This window comes from Pelobates fuscus, chromosome 4 (genome assembly GCF_036172605.1).
Source record: "Pelobates fuscus isolate aPelFus1 chromosome 4, aPelFus1.pri, whole genome shotgun sequence".
NCBI lineage: Eukaryota > Metazoa > Chordata > Amphibia > Anura > Pelobatidae > Pelobates > Pelobates fuscus.
The window spans coordinates 100,853,129-100,874,949 of NC_086320.1; the positions used below are offsets into that span (position 1 = coordinate 100,853,129).

Sequence of the window (21,821 nt, forward strand, 5' to 3'; positions counted from 1 at the left end):
ACACACGCACACATATCAATAAACAGCTGCGTAATATAATAATAACATATTTGACCAGAAAATGTACATTTAAATTGTCACCAGTTTTCAACTACGTCCTGGGTTTCTGATATTGTTATTGCCCAACTTAATGGTATTCGTTTTATTGACAGGAATTGTAGCATAATAATACAGCAAAAGGGTTTCTGAATGATCTCAGTCATGATTTTAAATAGATGCAGCGTAGTAGTTATGAAGCATCAAATCATATGTACATGCAAAATAAAATACAAAATAATGCCTACATATCTGTGCGAATGTTGCTGGTTGCGGCAGAATTATGATTGAACCCTGGTTTTCGTGCATGGATCTGGGCAAGGAAAGCCTTTTCAGAAGTCGGTGATGGAACCAAATCATCAAAATGAACTCTGCCATACTCCGTGTCCACGTGGCTCTCTGTTTCATTGCCAACATCTATGGATGAAATGCGGACACTGAGACCGTATTCTGATGGGAAAATACATGTCTCACATATTCAATGAACAGTACAATTCTATTAAACACTTGGCATTACACTTTGTGTTGTCAACCATATACCACATGGGTCACTTACAAACCAGGAACACAACAAACACTATGGGTTAATTAAGACTGTGTTGTGAACTTTTCAACTTGGATTCCTTGATTTATCTAAACAACTCAATTCACCACAACTAGCTCAATGTTTATTGAAAACCCTCACATTTTAAATTTGATGGACACAGGAACATTGTGTGCTTCTTATAAATGTCCTAAACCATTGGCATTGCATAGGACCTCCGCAAACACACTTGATAGCTTAGTTTAATACTTTTTCTTTATTTAAAATTATCCCATAGTTTTCATTAGCTCCTGCTGACTTGGGCCACAATTCGGCTTACACAGCCTGAAACCTCCCTAACAGGAGCCCGATACTTGCAGCAGACAGACACCTCGGCAAGCTACGCTGATATATACTTGAAACGTCCCTCGGTATCCACTGCGTCTGGTTCTGAGGTCTACTGATGGTGCGGACCCGCCGGCTGGGAGAAGCGTCCAATCTCCTGACCCGAGGACTGGGCCTATCACACTAGCCCCATTCTCCCCCCTTTGGACCGGTAGGGGATATTTTTCTCTACTCAATTTAAGCAGGTTATAGCTGACCCAAAGACCGCGTGGTGGAGCCAAGATGGCCACCGTGCATACTACTCTAATTGAACAAGCAGACTCGGGAGGCCGGGAATGGAAAGAGCAAATAGAGGCACGATTTGAAGCGCTATGCCAGGCGTTCTGCAGCCGCATCAGCGACACCCCTCGCATCCTTGCTAAGCCAGCGGACTCACTAGAAGCAAGCCCACCACCCTTCCTCTGGGCCCAGGGCCCTTCAAGAGCTCACCACTCCTGCTGCTCCAACATCAGCTGTCCAAGCTACTCATTCGTCTGCTGAGCCAGGACCCACCTCGAGAGACTTCCGGGCAGCCGTCCATACACCATCGGGGGCAGCAGATTCATGGAGACCCCTCAAGCTCAAGATACAGATTATAGGAGAAGGCGAATCTATAGGCATGAGACACCTGTCCCCTACAGGGCTCAGAGCGGTAACTGCTGGAAAACCCAGCTGGACGGCCTGCCTCATCTTATGCCAGATGTAGGAGAGCAGACTCCACACAGTGCTGTGGTAGAAATATCACATAATGGTCCTGGCGAAGATCCCCAAGTTAGGCCTATTCACGGCATAGGTTGATCTAGCGTTGGGCACCTCTCGCTCCGTGACACGCTCTCGCTCCCAATATTGAGAGTTAAGCCTAAAATCTGTGCCTTGTGCTTTATTCTTCTTTAAGTTCTCTCTCTTATTTTATTATGACTTATTTTTAAGTATTGCCTCTAGGCTGCTTGGCTAGCAGTATAGGAATTTATGATACTCTACTCAATACCGCTTAATGTTTGGTACCTCCCCCTTTGATCCTTTGCTACCCAGTTGTACGATCTACCTGCCTTAGCTACAAAACCAATATGCTGTTACACCATACTGCCTTGATCAGTCATACTGGCAGTTGTACACTCTATGTGTAATGCTTATGTTTGTTTGCATACTGCAGTATTATGCTTACCATTATTATTAATTTGTCTATGACCTTCATAATCATAGCTATGTATGTTCTAACTCACTGTTACGAAGTAGGTCTTGTGATGTATGCTGATGTTCCTAGCCTGTTTTCTCTAACATATAAAAATGTGCTGCTTTCTCTGCCATGATAATGTTTGTCATTGCATTGCCTACTCCAGCTGTCGTGGCGATGCAAGCTTGTTTGTAATCTTAAGCACAGCAAAAATAAAGAATTAAAAAAAAAATTATCCCATAATCCTCATTACACAAAGCATGGGTGTGGCGTAAGGCGGCACTGATGGCCACCTTAGGGAGCTCCAGCTGAGAAGTGAGAAATAAATGGGCTGGCACTCTGTCCACAGGGACAGACTGGTACACCAGGAAATCAGGAGTATCTAAGAGTTTATTTCCAGTGTTGTTGAAGGGAAACTATAGGCTAGGAATACAAAATAGCTCCCAATAGTGCCCCCCTCCCTGCAGCGCAGAACCCTTTTGTGGCTTATCCAAGTCCAGCGCAGATATCCCTCGGCGCTGGGTCAGGCTCCACCTTGCCTCCTCCTTCTCTGATGTCTGTCTAATGCGCGGCGAGTGCCGCAAGCACATTAGGACAGCCCTATAGGAAAGCATTTTGTAATGCTTTCCGATGGGGTTTCGGGTGACGCTGGATGTCCCATGCATAGCATACCGGTTAAGGCCCGGTAAGACATTACCCTTTGTTCTAGGGTGTGATACTATTCTGCGTGCTGGATCAATATAATCCTGAGAGTAAGTGAGAGAGAGAGTAAGACAGTGTGTGTGTGTGTGTGTGTGTGACTGTCTGCCTGTAACTGCGCGTGTGTGTGAGTGTCGTCCATGAACTCTGTGTGTGTTTGTGAGACTGCCTGTGATTGTGTGTGTGTGTGTCAAAGACTGTCTGCCTGTAACTGTGTGAGAGTGTCTGCCTGTAAGTGTGCGTGTGTGACGACTGTCTGCCTTTAACTCCGTGTGTGTCTGACTGTCGTCCTTGAACTGTGTGTGTGTGTGTCTGACTGTCTGCCTTTAACTGTGTGTGACAGTCTGCCTGTAACTGTGTATGTGCGATTGTCTGTCTCTGACTGTGTATGGCTCCCTTGACAAAGGCTTTTCAGCCGAAACGTTGTTTTTTTTTTGATTGACTCTGTTCCTACTTCTCACTGAATTTGGTATGGTTTGTTGCCTTTTTTTTTTATATGTCTGGGTTTTCATTATACTAGTATTATAGTGGACTGTTTGCATGATATTTCTTTCATTCATTTATTACGCATTGAGCGTTTATATCTGCCTATAACATTGTTTTTCTGGTAAATGCTTTTTAATAGCATGACTTTGTATCTCTGTGGATAATATTTAAAGAGACAGTCCTATAGTATATACCCATTTTATAAAGATTTTTTCATATATATAAAGATTTATGGTTGTGCTCCTTACTCTATTCACACTGTTATGTATTTTGGGTTCTTTAGGGGATAGAGCCTTATGTGGGTGAGCACCCAGTATTCATTACATTAGCCTTTTCCTGGGGCTATTTTGTTGTTTAGTCGAGTGTGCCCGCCTTGTTTCATTTGCATTATCTCTGACTGAATATGTGACTGTCTGCATGTGACTGTGTGTGTGACTGTCTGGTTGTGATTGTGTGATGCTGCCTGTAACTGTGTGTGTGCGTGTGTGTGTGTGTGTGACTGTTTGCCTCTTGACTGTGTGTGTGTGTGAGACTGTCTGCCTGTAACTGTGTGTGATTGTATGCCTGTAACTGTGTGTGTGTGAGTGCAGGGATTTTGTAGAAGGTGACAGAGGTCTTGTATAAAGGGGGTTAAGGAGGGGATTTGTGGAAGGGGGGTGCAGGGTTTTTGTGGAAAGGGGCAGTACAAGGGTTTTGTAGAAGCAGGAAATGACATATGTTTTGTAGGAGGGGTGGGGCAGGGAAGGGGTTTTGTAGAAGGGGGCAGACGGGTTTTACAATGTTTACAAATTTGTGCAATACATTATAAAAAAAAGAAACTTTAAAAAACAAACCTGTGCGGGTGTTTTTTTTACATTTGAGGTGGTGGGGGTGGGGGTTCCACACACAGAATCCGCCCCTGTGCCAAATGCTCTAGGTATGCCCCTGCCCCTTCTTGGTCTCTCTGCTCTGCCTGTGACCTTCTCCTGCCTGCTGCTCGCATGTGTATGGTCAACTCACGCTTGCAAGACTTCTCGCGGGCGGCTCCCTTCTTATGCAATAGCCTGCCTACCGCCATCAGACTCTCCCCTAGCCTTCAATCATTTGAGAAGTGCCTTAACACCCATCTCTTTAGGACAGCTTATGGCCTCCCAGAGTAACATCTACCTCATATACCGGTTTCTTGCTCTCTCCTAAAGGGCAGCACTCTACTCTCTCCTCCAGCTCTGCTTCACTCCCACCTAATTTGACTGCTATTTCCTGTTCCAACGTGTTTTACACCCCACCTCCTATAGACTGTAAGCTCGTTTGAGCAGGGCCCTCTTCAACCTATTGTTTCTGTAAGTTTTCCTGTAATTGTCCTATTTATAGTTAAATCCCCCCTCTAATAATATTGTAAAGGGCTGCGGAATCTGTTGGCGCTATATAAATGGCAATAATAATAATAATACCTATTAAAGCAGGTTCATTTTTCTGTGTGTAGTGGTAACTTGTAATTATTGTAACCCCTTACATTAACAGCAAATGTGTTAATGGCGTCTACTTGAAATAATTCACCACAAGAACCCCCTATGAAATTATTGCCTTTCAATAGAATTTACAATATGATGAAAACTGTCCTTGATTGTGAACAGTAATACAAGGGGAGGCTTTGTCAAAACCTTTTAATGGAAGATATTTTTTTGTGTTAAAGTTTCTGCTTTTGTTCTTTCACAGGTGAGGATTTAAAAGGACATATTGCACATTAAATGTTAGATATAGCATTAACATCTTTGAGATTTTTTTTCTCTTTAAGGGGAACTGTGACTTCCCAGGATTTTTAACATTCCGTTTACTTATTCACTATATTTAGCAAATATGGTTCTGTAAGGCCTTTCTCTGCCATTGACGATGATAAACGAAAATGCTATTCTCCTCTTCATTTACATTGTGTGCCCTGGCTGTACCTGGAATGAACTGGATTTTGATGTCATTCGTCACATCTTTAACAGTGTTATTCACTACTGTGATAATTTAAAGTGAATCCCAATTTAAGATGAAAATATTCAAACTGGAAAATTCTCCCAAGTCAGCTATGCTTTCAATTTGAAATTCACATTGAATTCTCACTTTAATTTCTCCTGAGAAACAGGGGATTGCTTGTTGCAAGAGTGGCATAAAATCACTGTATCGTGGCAATTTTAGTTGGCCATACTTTTTCTTCTCTGAGATCTATACAACTCCACATCCTATCTTTGGAATATTCATTATTACCTTTTCATGGTATAGTTAAGTATTTCGAAAGTTTTGAGCACTTGTTATACTATGGTTGTTTAAATCGGACTAAACAAATCTACAATATGGTCATGGAGTACTGTCCCATAAGGCAGTTTTGGGTGTCAGAAAAACAAACAGCTGTTTCTCTCAGCCCTTGAAAAATCGCTGAAAAAAACAAAAACAAAAACAAAACAAAACAAAAAAATATACACACACACACACATATATATATGATGAGCTACACACAACATCCTTGCAGGAACGAGTCAGAACTTGTTTTACTTGTTCAGCAATAAATCTGGTTCTGGTACTCCAGTTACTTAAAAACCCAGAGTTAATAGTTGTTACTAAATTATCATCAATAGAATATCTTCAATAATAGCCTACTTATCGGTAAAGGGGAGGGCACAGTACACCCCCCTCCAGCCACAGTAGACACCTCTGCAGCTGTCCTGCCTGGCTGCGCTGCTGGTGGAAAGGGGTCTGTTGGGATTACTCTGTACTGAAATTCCCAGTTCCCTCACATGCCCTGTACTAATGATGAAACCGGATGTGATGTCACTCCAGCCCAAGTATCAGTACAGAGCAGAAGAGAGCTGTGTGACCAGTGATCCCTGCATCTGCTCACTGAACTGCAGTGATGAGGTTCCACTCCAACATCGTTAATATGGCACAGATACATTGAGCATCTCCTATTTTAATTATTTTCTTCTAAAGTTCTAGTAGTGGAATGTTGGAAAAGAAGTGCACAAGTGTTATACTATTTTGATCTTTGCTCGTCTATTCTGTTATTTGTCAATATTGGGAAAAAATTTAATGATAAATGGCAAAAAAAAAAAAAAAGCACAAACAAATTTAGTAACAAGTTATAATTAAACTAAGCAAAAAGTATCCACTCTGTTCTTGCCATGGACCATTATTTGCCTAGTTAGTTGCATAAACAAAGTTTCAATTTATTAGATCCATGAACCACAAAGTGTGGTTAGATATGACTAATAGGCAAAGAAGCCTGCCAAGTTGGCGGCAGTGAACCTTCTCCTTAATAAACAAGTTCAGCCAAGGGAAAGGATGCCTTGCACTCCAGCAGCAGGTGTGCGGACAATGTAAAAATTGAATCAAGTCAGCACAATTATGTGTCCTATTGTTACCATGCAAAGAAATGAAAATATCAACCACCCAGACTATCACGCTACATATTTACATTCCTAAACTTTTCATGCCACTCAAGTCACTAAATCAGGAATTTACCACGGCATTAAAAAGATTGAGTCAAAATAGCCAAATATGATTTCTCCAATTCAGTTTTTCCCTGCTAATTATATGCAAGGTGTCTTTAAGTGACGTTCACCATGTTTTGCTTGAATTTTGTTTTCAAGTGTTTTAACCTCTCTTGACACCCAAACCCAGCCCCTTAAGCCACCAATGTGATAATGTGTTATTTTCACTTTTAATTTATCCATAACAGGTCTGTACAACTATGGTCAGCAATGATAAGCTGTAGATGCAGAGGTAGGCCAGCCTTGCACTAAGATGCCAGACATTGGGGAATTGATACCATTGGATATCATTTTTAAGTGCTTGAAAGTAGACATAAAATGGGGAGTACGGAACCCAAAGATACCATGCACCATAGCAACTGCAGCAATGGTTATGTTGTTTAGAGTGTCCCTTTAATTCTAACTTGTGATAATAATATAATAAGATAATCACATATTTGTTGATTCATGTAGATCAAAGGCACAACACTTTTTTTTTTATAAATTAATATTTATTCCATGATATAACATTACAGTATGACAACAGTAACAGTAGAACAAAATACATCCCCAAAACAAACAGCAAAACAAATCATTTATTTCAAGACAATATATGTACTATGCCTTCCATTTCCTATACGGAAGACATAAACATGATAGAAAATATTACATTAGATAAACATAGTAAACTAAGCTAAGCTTTATGCAAACCTCTGGAAGAAGAAGAAAGGGGGCAAAAGACAAAGTGGACCGGCTGAATTATTAGAGAGTAGAAACAGAATTTAAAAAAAAGGAAAGTAATGGGGAAATAGTAAAAAGTGATGAGAACTGTGGGGTAGCAAGAATGTCACAAGGATGCCTAAACTAGTATACTGCTCGAGAAGTATAACCGGTTTACCATGAAATCAGTGTAGGGAGTGGAGTACATTATTTTCACATCAGGCAATACAGCATTCACAATTAAGTAATTCTAACCAGTGACAATATGTGTATGTGGCTGGTGTTCATATCCTGAGACTGGGGGGAAAAAAATATTCCATGATCCGAAGGTCTTCATTAGATTTTTTTTTTAAAAAGTGGATGGGTACATCTTTTTCATTACAGAAGTATAAGGAATTTTGCTATTTTCCACAATTAAACAGTAATAGATCATTTTCAGGTGAAGACTTATTGTGTAGTGCAGTGAAGAAGCAGACAGATAGATTGGAAAGTGTGAGGTTGTTGGCCAAGGTAGAGAGACGATTAAGAGTTCCCATCCAAAAACATGAGTATCAATGGTGCCACCATCAGAATTACACCTCCAACATGTCACGTCGATCTCCAGTATCTTAGAGTGCAATTGAGAGAGGGTGCAATAACAAAACGTTAGCAGTTTTTAGAGGTCTACTGTGTTTTGGAAGAGATGGTGGAACTATGGTAGGCAAGGTACCATTGACTTCAGTTAATTGTGCCAAACTGATTCTACCATTTGATGAAGAGAGGTGGTAATACTTCTGCTTCTAATACTTCTGCTTTTTAAAAGCTCTTTGTTTTTTAATTTATTTCCCTTTTACCTCTAATAATGTAATGTAATATATGGACACTATTTTCACTACCTTCCCCACCCCCAAAGATTTCCCTCTTAATCTTTGTCATTTCCTTGTTATAGGGGTCAGTGCGCTCCACCTAGATGGCTTTCACAATTTAATGTTATAGAGGAAGCACATATAGATGTCTGGACTACTAAAAGTTTATGTGATAAGGATATTTCCCTTCATGTCTTGCAAAAACAAAAATTTTACTTTTCCTCATACCCTAATGTTAAGTGGTGGTGAGAAATCTGTGGGAGTCTGGTAGGGGGGACAAAAGGTTTGTGCTTCTACCAGCACAAATTTCCTCATCACCACTTCTATGCACTCCCTGCACTAGGCCAATATTGAGGTTGCATAGTTTACATCTGTCCTGGTGACCATTACATTGGGAGGGTATAGCAGATGTACAGACCTCTTTTTATCCACAAAATGTTATGGGGTGAGGATGTGAGCAGTAACATTTCCCCAAATTCTGTTTAGCGCGCAGGGCTTGGTAACCCGTCAAGCCCCACTGTACTAATGCATTCATAGCTTTTACTAAAAATGTCAGGTCCTACTGGACTCTACTGAACAATGAGACAGCCAAAACAACAGGAACTTGACTATGCCAAGTACAAAATAATTCAGTACTACAGACAATTTTTATTTCTTTTTTTGCTTCTAATAGCAACAAAAGGAATTTTCTGTGTTCAATTGCCATTTAAAATAATATTTAGCATTCTAAAAAATATAAAAGTGTTTCAGTGAAGTTAATTCAGCTACATCCCAAGCATTTAGAAATCATACACTAGGACTGCTTCCTAATGACATTTGAGAAGTCACGACTGCCATGGAGGCTGTAAAGGCACCCATGCAGAAATAGAGAGCAGGAACGGGGCATTTCATTTTAAAGACACCAATAATTTGCTACAGCATTTCCTTACCTGACTTGAGCTCTTTTACTAGAGAAGACATAGTATTGGTAATGGAATCTGCTGCTACAAGCAAATCATTTCTTAAATTTCTTCTTGCACCTAAGAGGATTAAAAAAATAAAATTAAAACATATAAGGTAAGTAAGTAATACGTTGGAATATAAAAAATATACTAAAACAATAGTTCATTTAAAAACATTATCTAGAGTGAAATGGTATAGATGTTACTATATATTTCATGTTTATAGTTGGATAATAGTATATTTAAAACAATAGGAATCACAGTTGATATGTATATTAGAATATCTACCTATTCATTATTAAAAGAACACTCCACACAACATAACCACTACATCCCGCTGTGCCCTGACGCTCTCCCAGAGTTATTTGTCAAACGATTTGGAATTCTCTTTGCAGGAAAATCCAGTTAACTGAACTGAACTAAACAGTGCCACACACATTGGCTTTCTAGCTTTTAATGTTTTTTGTAAGTATTGTTAAGGCTTTGTATAAGAAAATGAAACAGCACAAATCTGTTCTAACAATTTCCCCTTAAAAAGAAAATCAACGGTTGCCTGTGGAACCTTCTCAACTTTTGTTATTAGCTATTAGACAATGAAATTGATAAAATATTATTTTTATTTTTATTTTAAAGAATTAAAACATTTGTATTTATTTTAGCACATTTTATAAAGACCAACAAAATTAAAAATTAAACATGCATAGTTAACCTGAATATGATTCATACAAAACCAAACAAATTGCTCTTTATTTAAGGAACATACTCTGTGCAAAAGCTTCTTGGACATCTCCACCAACGCCAGTCAGAGAGTCCTGAGGGGTGTGCGTAGGTGTAGAGCAGGCAGACGCAGACCTTATAGGCATGGGTATAGGCCGGCTAATGGTGTGACTCGGAGAAGATCGAGGGGAACCCGCCCCTTGAGTCTGCAAAATAAGGACCATTAGTTAAGAAAACAAGGAACTTTTTTTTTCTTTTTAAATAAATGCCTACAACATGTTTAATGTTTTGGATCATCTACAGCAGTATGGCTGGACCTATTCAAATTTACAGGCAATTCGGTACTATTTATATTAAGGAAAAAACACAACTACTGTTTATTATTTTAGTTACTTAATGTAATAAAACAAGTCTACATTAGACAAATTAAACAAACTGGAGGATCTTGGAGGATTATGGTTGTAAGAGCGTTATGGGAGATGTAGTCCACAACATCTGGAGTGTGTAAGGTTACCTACCCCTGGTTTAGACTATTAAATTGCATAGCCAGGTTTGGTCCATAAACTCCAAGCCTGAAAGATGTTGTCCCAAATTTAAAATTTGTACAGGAACGAAATGTGTAACTTTCCACCTCACTAATCCTAATCCATGTAGCTCTTCTAAATCATTAGCAAACATTTAGAAAATTCACTCACTTAATGAAACAATACTTGTCAAATCTGAACCTTTTCTCAGTTGATTATTATACTACATTACCGTTTCCTAATCAACATTCCTATATCAAAGTGATTTGAGACTGTGTAAAATAATTTAATGAAAGGGGGCGTGGCTTGTAGGTGAATGGAGTGAGTCGCACTTTGCCGGAGCTCCGCGACCTCGACCCACTAAGCCCTAAATAAATGCCGACCAGCACACTCAAAATGGGGAAAACAAGACGCCAAGGCACCCCAGGACCGTTGGGCAATAGCCCATCAAGAAAGCACACTGGACCGATGGACGATTTTCTCTCCACCCCGGACTGCCTCCGTGCCACGAGGCCCGCGGACAAAATGGCGGCCGCATCCCCAGGAGCCGAGAGCGGTGTGGACTCTGAACCTAGTTCCGCGAGAGGAGAAGCACTAACAAATATCACCGCCGAACTAGCGGCCATCTCGGCCAATATGCTATCTAAGAGCGATAAAACCGCCATGATGGCAGAGCTGAGGGCGGCGATCCGAGAAGAGATCCTGGAGGTACGCAGGGACCTCACGGCCCTTTAAGAATGGGTCACAGAGCTGGAGAGCGAGAACTTACAGGCCATCCAGCACTCCCAGACTGCCGACCACGCCACTGCCAGGCAAGGCTCAGTGCTCCTAGAGCTCCGTAGGCAGGTGGAGGATCTAGACAATAGGGGGCGACGTAATAACATCAGAGTCAGAGGCCTGCCTGAAGCCGAACACGAGGACCTAGTAGAAGCCCTCACGCAGCTTTTTACACACATCCTGGGCGAAGAAGCCCCAGACGACTACCAGATAGAGCGCGCCCACAGTGCCCTCCGTCCCCCGAGGAGAGATGGCCTCCCACGAGACGTGATTTGCTGCCTCCCCTCCTTTCAGCTTAAAGAAGCCATCATGAGAGCTGCACGCCCGCAAAACATCACCTTCCACGAAGCATCGATTTCGCTATACCAGGATCTATCCTCCCTCACTTTGGACGCCCAGAGGGCACTGCGGCCGCTCACACGCATCCTCCAAGAGAAACGCATTCTCCAACAAATGGGGCTTTCCCTTCAGCCTCCAGGCCAAGAAAGGGAATACTTAGTGCTCACTGAGACGGCCCAACGACATACCCGGCTTCCTGAGAGCTTTAGACCTGCCGCCAGTCACCATCCGCAACTGGATCCTAGATCAACCTCCACCGCGCCCGAACCATCCTGAGGTTCCCGAACCGCTGCGCAACCAGGCACGGAGGGACACGCAACCCATACGCTGGGGGGCCCTAATGGTCCCGAGGAATAACCGCCGGCGCCCCAACCCCGTCCCCGATGTCCACCGACCCTTCCGGACCGGCATTGCCCTCAGGGGAGTTATCTGGGCAACAACAGTGGCAGCTAAGTACCCACACTAGACACCACACGGGAACATTACCACACTAGCCGGGAGGGAACCGGGGTTTATAGCCTGATAAGACCTCACGAAGCACCGGGGACAACACGTGCAGAAGGAGCTGGGAATACCCATCCCGAGGCCTATGCTGATTTGCGGAGGGGTACGGGTTCGAAGCATAACAGGGACTGCCTGGGATTGTTGAGTTGAATAACTGAACTTCTTAGGCCCAGAGAGCCTCAGCGAGACACTCCTATACTACCATTTGCACCCACACTGCCGGTGATCGAGAACTTAACCACATACCGGCTAGACTATGAGCACCACACCTTATTGCACCTCAGTGCCGTCACGGGATACCCCTGAGTCCACAAGCTGCAAAGGGGCCATTAAGTCCATGTCGGGGTGGTCTATAACTATGTTTGCCCTCGGATGGGGTGGGGGAGGTGGGGGTCATAGGGGACATGTTTGCCTGTTATGTAGTGTTTTTGTTGTGTATTGTTGTGTACCGTTTTGTCCCATCTCACTTTAGACATAGTGCCTTACATACCGAACCCGAAATGTTTTTATACTCAGGCCAGGCACAGCCCACGGTTGCTTTGCTTTATACTGTGGGGTATACTGCCAGGTAGGTCTTGGCACCGGACAGCAAGGACCCCACAGACCGGCTCACACTCGGCCGCGGTCGCGGCCTCAGGACCGCTCCCCTGGTATAGTAATCGGCCCACCAGGCCCGGTTGAACTCCAAATAGGGGCCTTACGATAGGCGTGCGAGCGGCCACAGGCGCGGTCCTGGGGCCGCCTACCAAATGCTGTTATATGTTTTCAAATGATGTACATGTTGAATGCTGAACGAGATGGCTTATAGGCCACGCTGCTATACCCAGTTTACTACCAGTCACGGCGATGGCTTCGGGGCCGCTTATTCCCTTGTTAAACTCAGATACATTGGTTAAGCTGGGTTCCTCTGATTGGATTAATCCCACCACGGAAGTTCCCAGAGACCCTTAACTCTGTCGGCTACTAACGCTGCCGTTAAATGGGCAGACGCCTGAGCTCCGTAACCGACCAAACATGGCTTAGCCTAACACCGGCCACGCTCACCATGCTGCATGCCTTGACCTTAAGTAACGAAATACTGCCCAAGTAGTAAGACAGGCCGAGCAATGTTTCCCTGTACCATAAGTACTTAGCCCCGGAAATGATCCCTATACCACCTACTCCAATTCTACACAGATATGTAAGCTCAGGCCGGATAACTTTCAGGGGCTTATGTACTTATGTACTTATGTACTTGCTTACTTACCTACCTCGATATCGTTATTGTAACACTGCTGACGTTACGCTGTCTTAGTGTACCTACATAGCTTGATTACGGAACTCACACGAGCACTACACCCAAGCGATGTTAGCACCGACAGTACGACCCCCCCCCCCCTCACCAACAAGCCACGATCCCGATTGTGAGGCCACAGACCGATTGCTACCTCCCGCCATGACTACAACGACCTGGGAGCTATTCCCGTCCCATAACAGAGAACCGGATGCCATCGGGACCCCCCCGACACCCATTACCCCGTGACATAAGCAAAACCAGCGACACCCCACTGGAACAGACAACCGACCAATGGCTTGCGCGAGGCATCATAGGGAGCCTAACGACTGGCACCTCAGCAGAACCCGTACAGTACCGCCCAATCAACAGTCCTGACCATCCTCACTGAACTAACCCATTCTCACGGACTTTAGTTGACGCAACAGACGCTACATGACGTGGGCCGAGGGAGAGCGGATACCGGATTCTCGAGACGGACTTCACTTGCTAGACTTCCTTGTCCCCCTGCAACTGACCCACCTGTATATCAAGTCACCCCCGTACGACCTAGGGCCACAGTTGTCTAATCTCTTTGAGCCCCCACTGGGCTAACACCCTCAGACGGTTACAGTACGCAAACCACCCCCTCCCTTTCTTACCCTACGCTCCTACCCCTCCCTCCTTCCCCCCACTCTCCCCCCCTTCTCTCTCTTCTTCTTCTTCACCCCCCTACTCTTTCTCCCTTTTTTTCTCCATTTCTCCAATGAGTGGTTTACTTTTTCTTGTGTAAAACTAAAGGGATTGCATAGACTGACAGGGACACAGAGTAAAATCTTGTGAATTATAAAATGTAAAGTAATGCAAAATCAGACTTTAATTATATACTACATATAGCAAGTACCAGAGTCTTGCTCTCTACTACTGCTTAATATGAATATAGAATTGGTTTAGAAAACTTAGATCAATGCTTGTTTGCAAATCACACATACACAACTTTACAGTGTTAATTTACACACCATGCACAAAACGTGTATATTTACTGGGATTACACAATGCAATTCAAACCAAATAAAAATATGACAGCTTGTTAAGTGATGAGCTAAAAGACCTTCTGCACCTCTCTCTCTCTCTCACAATGTCTTACCACGCTACTCTCTGTTTATTGAATTCTACCCCTCTCTCTATCTAACTCTTCTCCAAGATCTCAGTTATTTTCTATCAATCTTATAGAGTCATCAAGCAAAACTCTATAGACCCCTATGAGCCTCGTGCCTCACTTGTCCTTTTCCATGTTAGACAGCGAGCCCTACAAGTTGGGCCCTCGATACCATCTATTTCTCAGAATGTTTCACATTTTTTCCAACCCTGACCATTTACAGCCAGCTTTGGAAAATGTTAATAGTGTGACTGCGAACAGGATAACCCTACCATACGACAGTTAAAGCTGTGGTACACAGCCTACATATTTGGAGTTAACTTCTATTGGATTCAGTTCAGGGAGAAGTCCAATTATGGCAGATAGGTAGGCTATGGCCACGGTTTAAACCACCCCACATATGGCTACATTTTAAACTGCAGGATCATCACGTTGGAAACTGCAGGATCAAACATAGCCATATGTTAACCTGCAGCACCTCATAAGACTTGAGCAGACCCTCACACAAACACATGACTGACCATTGCCTTGACTTGATCATTGACACCATATATTAAAAATCAATAATATAAAAAGATAATAAGGAATCACTTGTGAAAAGTTCAATAAAACTTCCTTGTTAAACTTTATCATATTTCTATTAATATTTGTATTCATTTTCTGCTATATATTGTAACTAGTTTTAAACCGGAACTGGTCTGAATGCTTATTTGCTGATCCCTGTGGCTGGATCTGTGCTTCAGTTACCTGTTTTTATTTCAATCTCCAGTACAGATATGGTTAACGTTGGTATCCCAGATGTCTGCTAGTCTAGTGGCTTATTGAGCATCATGGAAAACAGTTCACAAACACTTGGGGTGCCACATTTAGCCATTATTACTCTAGGACACCTGTCCCTCTAACAGAAGGCTCGGCTACATAAAATATTCTGTACATTTCAACACAGGCTTTAAAGCCCTTTGGAGGGATTAGCATTTTTATAACCATATTTTATTTATTTATTTTTTCTCTATTATTTTTTGCTCTTTTACTTTTCGTCTGGTGAATTGTCAAAGATTAGAGACTGGTTTTCTGAGAAAGCTGTAATACTTGGTGATCTATTATATTGTCAGACAGTATACTACGGTCTTATGCCATTGTCTGCACACTGGCTGACACAAAGCCCAGATTAATACAACTCCTGTTTGGCAACAAGAAACATTACAGACCTAAGTTATTGCTACTTCAAAATCAATCTGTGGTTTAAATCCGTTTCATTTATTTATTCTTATAAAAAAAAAAAAAAAAAGAAGAGGTTCCTTTCCCATTTTGAAAGAGTTCTCTAAACGCTTACATGAGATGAAATTATTTTTTTTCTGCTTACAGGGCACTCAGTGAAAGTAAGTTGTTCCACAAAATAAAAGTGAACATTGTTGTATTTGTCTATCTAGTATTATTTCTACAAGACTGTCATAAACTGCGTCCAGACATCATTTCTGTAGCTGCACAGTCACTGCAAAAAGCAGTAATCCGAGACCTTTAAGCAGCAGTGAAGTTGTAAAAGTTCCCAACACAGGTAACAAAATCTTCAAGGAAAAAAAACGGTCCAGCGATCCTCTGCATTAAAAAGCAATTCTTTTTTTTTCCCATCGGAATCTCGCATCACAGCAACGTTTCTACAATTCAACAGTCACAAGGTCGAAAAAGGTGGCAGAATTGTTATTACAAATACCTGTTTCAAATTTAAAACAATACGAGGGTCCTATAAAAAAAGCTTGCATTTGATCCATTTTACAGTTAAAACATGAACTACGTATATCCTATTCTTGGTCTCTAATCTTTAAAAGGGTTAACATGAAAAAAAATCTATAAAGAATGTATTTTGCTTACGTGATATCTTTTACCATTTACATTTCTCCATTATTTCATTGTTCTTGCCATTTAATAGAAGACTTCCATAGTACATGTAGTAGTACCCACAGGGGGTTATTCAAGGGAATTTCAAATTTAAGACCAAACTATGAAAAGAAAAGAGGCAGGATCACTCCATAATCAAATGGACTGATCCCCCTCATAAACCACCCCAATATGGGCGTCGAAAAGTGTATCAAAAAACAATAAATAAACTTTATTTCAAAGAAACAATTAAAAAGCTAAAAACTCATGAAAAAGAAGGTATGAGATTACTGCAGGCAACTGATTACAGTGTTTAGTGTCCATATAAATGTAACAATGTAGCTCATAGAAGAGTTGTAGATGATAAAAGACACTAGTTACACTATATATTGTGCAATGCAAATAATCATTAAACCTACAAAGAGCAGTATATGTGCTTAAAAAGGAGACCAGAAATCGAAAGGATAGAGAGGAGTACATATAGTAGAAAAAAAGAGGGGAGTGTAGGGAAGAAAATAGCTTCACAATATCCTACACATATAGCCCAGAAAATCCTCCTGTTCCTCCTAACCCTCCTGTCTCAAAAAATGGCCGGCCGGCCAAAATCGCATTAAAGCACAGAAATTACTGACATATGAGTCCGCTAAGGTACTAAGACGCGCGTTTCAGCGGTAAAGCCGCCTTTCTCAAGGGACTTGCTGTTTGATTCAGCATATTACTATAGATACAGTGTGGCGATATAGTGCCTAAATGGCTAATTATTTAGATATAGTGTCCAAGCGGCTAATTATTTAGCTACTTGGACCTAGTATACTACTATTGATACAGTGTTGCGAGTCAACACTCAGAATTGGTTTACACACATCTCTTGGCGAGAGTGCCGACACTCTGTTGCTATATGCGCGCTGATTATATTCCCGGCAGAGCAGAGAGTGAGACTATGAGAAAACCAAGTTTCTCACGCATGCGCCGATATTTTGGAACATGCGCACTAATTTCTCCTCCGTGCGAGGATCCTATTGGCCAGGGCGTTATTGACGGATGGGCGGCGCACGTGGGGCACTTGAACGAGGTGCCTCACTCATGCACCGACATCCTGGAAAATGCGCACTGACCTTTTCTCTCTATGGGGATCCTATTGGCCAGTACGGACCGAGGATGGCGCGAAACTATCAAGTGGGCGGCGCATAAGAGGTACTTAATACAAGTGGAGAGGGGGGGACCGTTTGCTTTGGTCTGTCTGTCCCTTGAGAAAGGCGTCTTTACCGCTGAAACGCGCGTCTTAGTACCTTAGCGGACTCATATGTCAGTAATTTCTGTGCTTTAATGCGATTTTGGCCGGCCGGCCATTTATTGAGACAGGAGGGTTAGGAGGAACAGGAGGATTTTCTGGGCTATATGTGTAGGATATTGTGAAGCTATTTTCTTCCCTACACTCCTCTCTATCCTTTCGATTTCTGGTCTCCTTTTTTAAGCACATATACTGCTCTTTGTAGGTTTAATGATTATTTGCATTGCACAATATATAGTGTAACTAGTGTCTTTTATCATCTACAACTCTTCTATGAGCTACATTGTTACATTTATATGGACACTAAACACTGTAATCAGTTGCCTGCAGTAATCTCATACCTTCTTTTTCATGAGTTTTTAGCTTTTTAATTGTTTCTTCGAAATAAAGTTTATTTAGTGTTTTTTGATACACTTTTCGACGCCCATATTGGGGTGGTTTATGAGGGGGATCAGTCCATTTGATTATGGAGTGATCCTGCCTCTTTTCTTTTCATTGTAATATATATAGGGTTATGCCCTTTTTGCCACCCCTATAACCCTTCTCTCTGTGCTCCCTATTAGGTTCGCCTTGTAGGAAGCATTTGTTTCATTAAGACCAAAGACCAAACTAGTCGAACTGAAAGCATAGTTGACGAAGATAATTTTCCAGTTTGGCTATTTTATCCTTAAATAACCTTCATGGTGCCCAGATAAGTATGTCTTCATTTGAGAGTAATCAAACCATAATTATTTGCAGTTGGACTTTCTGTTCCTCTTTTCTATTGTAATAGTGATATGTAGTACACATAATGGCAGGGAATGCTACAGAGCTTTTCTTATTGAAGTCGATAGAAATGTGAAAAAAATAAATAAATATATCCTTATCCTATGTTTGTACTATCATGAAACACATACCTACCATTAACCTTAACCTTACACGATCCCTAACTCTAATACAGCTTTAACCCAAACCCAGCAATAGCCCAGTACCGATCACAATGGGAGACCCTGTTAGGGGCTGTTGAGGAACTGGGGGTCTCCTTTCAGAAGCCTGCAGTACTAGAATCACCACTGCTATTTAACCTTGCTCACACACAAATGTTAGGACATGCCAATACATCCTCATGGCGTTATAGCCCAGTGTAGTTTGAATGTAATGACATCCTAACATTAAGTGGTTAATATAACATGGCCCTATATTGAATTGCTACTACAAGGTTACTCTTCATAGTGCAAACTATTTTACACTCTGATCATGCATCACACAACACACAAAAATATTGTTTCCATTTGATTAGTCATAAATATAACCCACAGGTAATGAATGGACTTACAGCCTGCCTCAGTTCCTGCTCCTGTAAAAGTATTCATTCACAATAGAAAACATATCAGCTCATATTCACTTTACATTCTTAGGAGAAAAACGAATGATTAATATGACACTGTGTTTGAAAGATTACATAAGAAAAAAAAACATCATGCTCAAAGAAGAATTATTTAAATTTAATTTTACCACATACAAGGGGTATATGATTACATTACCTATAACCTATCCGTGTTCACAGATAACCCAAAATAAATGTTTGTGATGATTTTGAGTGCGTGCTAGGAATAGCATTGTTCTTGTTGCAGATATTACAATAAACACAAGCCAATTCTACTTAATAAATTGGATTCTAGTTCCATTCTACTACATTAGAGAACAAATAACACAAAATTATATTACCAAACAGCTCTCAACTGTGTTCGGCTTAGCTGAGGACATATAAATTGCTGTTATAGCAACAAAAGCAATGCCCTAAAATTGAAATATTCACTGAACTGCTGGGATTTTATGGCATAAAACACAAGAGCTTATATTTTCTAGTAGACTTAATCACAATATAATAAACATGAATACACTGTATTTGAAAGGTAAACTACACATACAGTCTGTGGGAATGCAAGAATGAGTGGTGTTTTTGGTGTTTTTTTTTTTGCCTGCCTGAGGGACACAAGCAGATCTTTCAAGCACATTTGTGTACTAAACCACCGATATGTTACAGTATGTAATAGTGTACACACACTGGTGGAAATAATACATGGTTCATGCTCAACAGGTTGTGAATAATACACAATCATGTGATAAACATGTTACCCCAAACCATTTTAAGCCAAATATTATGAAACATATGTTGAAAGCCAGTATATCCGTTTCCAAGCAAAAATTAGATCTCTGACAGATTCAAAACTTGCCTGTTTTCTGGCTCAGCGACTCAGTACAAATAAGCAAACACAAGCTTTTGTTAGTGGACATTTAAAATAAATCCAGTACCTGGCAATTACCAGCAGGGGGCAGATTTGTATCTGTAATATGTATCAGACCCAACGAATATGAATAATCGCGTAAAAGAATTTACCCAAGTACAATAATCGTAACTTTAAAGTCATGGGTAAACTGGTTTATGCGCTTTTGAAAAATCTTAAACAGCGTCAATACATTGTGCTGACAGAAGAGATAAGTTTTAGCAAATGTTTACATTTAAAAAAAAAAAATCTCTTTTCAGAGCTGATTTAGAGCCAGGGCCTGTCTGACACCGTATTTACTATCACGCCATATCTTGATAAACAGTTTTTGCACAGTTTGATAGTTACTCAGACCCCACTGTGTGCCTACATGGCTTTCATTCCTTCTGCGCTGCAGAAGCCGGATGCCAATTTCATGCAAGACAGGAAATCGTTCATTGGCTAAGAGCATCATCTGTGCACTCTCAACCAGTGAATGAGTCCCTGTCATGCACAGAATTGACATCCGGTTTCTACAGCTCGAGAAGGCCAAAGGCAGCTCAGGCTCCTGGTGAGACCCAGCTAAGTATCCAACTGCTAAACAGTTCGACAGGTTACAGTGTGATGGCACCAGGGTACGTCTGGCACCATAGTGGGCTATCATTTAGTTCCCTGCATAAATGACAACAGCATAGCCCAAGCGCTAAGGTTGCTGTGAGTACTCCTTTAGCTAATGCAGGGGTAGACAACCTTCGGCTTTGTGCAACACTCATGAATTCCATTGTACGCCTTTCAACAGCATGACGTGTGCTGGCATAATTCAAAATAGGCACCTGGAACTCTTGCTCTGAGCTGGCTAATGATGCTAACAGGAGAGGAACAACACCTCCAACAGCAGAGGGGTTAAACTCTGTATGTGCATCCTTTCATAGTAAAATACTGCATAGACACACTCCAAGCACCATGACCACTTCAAATCAATAAAAGTAAATATGGTGATTGGAGAAATCATTTAACCTAGCAATAATTAAATATGAATTTAAACAGCTGTCTGCAGATACTCAGAAGGCAGAACCAAGTCTTGGTTTCCTATGGTACATGCTAACCAATAGCCTGCAGTAGTAGCGATTAAAGTGATCCCTGCTCTATTTCACAATGAAATAAAAAAAATAAAAAAATCTTTGGCAATAAGTTCTGCACAGTTCTGTTGTATATGAAAGAGATCTCTAAATGAATTGATGGCAAAATACTCGCAAAACACTAGATTACGATGGGTAGGTATATCTTACCTTTAAGAGTTTCATGAGCCCTTCAAGTTGTACCATCAGTTCTCTTCTGCTCTCCTGCAAAGCGGACATCCTCTGCTCCAGTTCATCTTTACGCTGTCTGAAGGATAACTAGAATCAGTTTAGAGTATTTCAGACTTCCTAACCCTTAATTAGAATCGTTTACTGACCCAATATGAGACCGATGTCTTAAGTTGAAAATCTTAAACTAATTACTAATGCGAAAATAATTTATAAGCAAATGTTTCTTGTAAACAGTTACTCATCAGCAAAATCTTATAAATAATAAACTGAGCTAATGACACATACACAATGTGGATCCCTGCTTAAAAAAAAAAAAAAAGGTTATTAACTGCTGACATGATACTCCAGCTCCTATAGACACCATGTAGTATGCAATAACTTGTGTTCTTGGCCAAGTATACAAGAAGATCATTTTGGCTGAATTATTTATTACAGTGGTTGCTATCCACCCAGATGCACACTGTGCAGCACTGCCATTCAATGTCTCCACCCTCTGCATGCAGACACTGAACTTTCCTCTTAGACTGA

The 21,821-nt window shown here is 41.3% G+C and overlaps 1 protein-coding gene across 17 annotated transcripts in view; it reads right to left on the reverse strand.

The window, feature by feature from the left end:
• DTNA (dystrobrevin alpha) overlaps nt 1-21,821 on the reverse strand; it is a 297,949-nt gene that overhangs the window by 15,743 nt on the left and 260,385 nt on the right. For 9 of the 17 annotated variants that reach the window (XM_063451409.1, XM_063451405.1, XM_063451414.1 and 6 more), the window contains 5 exons: nt 21,273-21,369; nt 19,053-19,073; nt 10,063-10,222; nt 9,288-9,377; nt 285-453 (listed from right to left, as the gene is read on the reverse strand). In XM_063451409.1, coding sequence (XP_063307479.1) covers nt 285-453; nt 9,288-9,377; nt 10,063-10,222; nt 19,053-19,073; nt 21,273-21,369 — 537 coding nt within the window. Of the gene's footprint in view, nt 1-284; nt 454-7,336; nt 8,121-9,287; nt 9,378-10,062; nt 10,223-19,052; nt 19,074-21,272; nt 21,370-21,821 lie in introns of those variants that run through there. The other 8 variants (XM_063451411.1, XM_063451416.1, XM_063451410.1 and 5 more) reach the window with 2 other exon arrangements.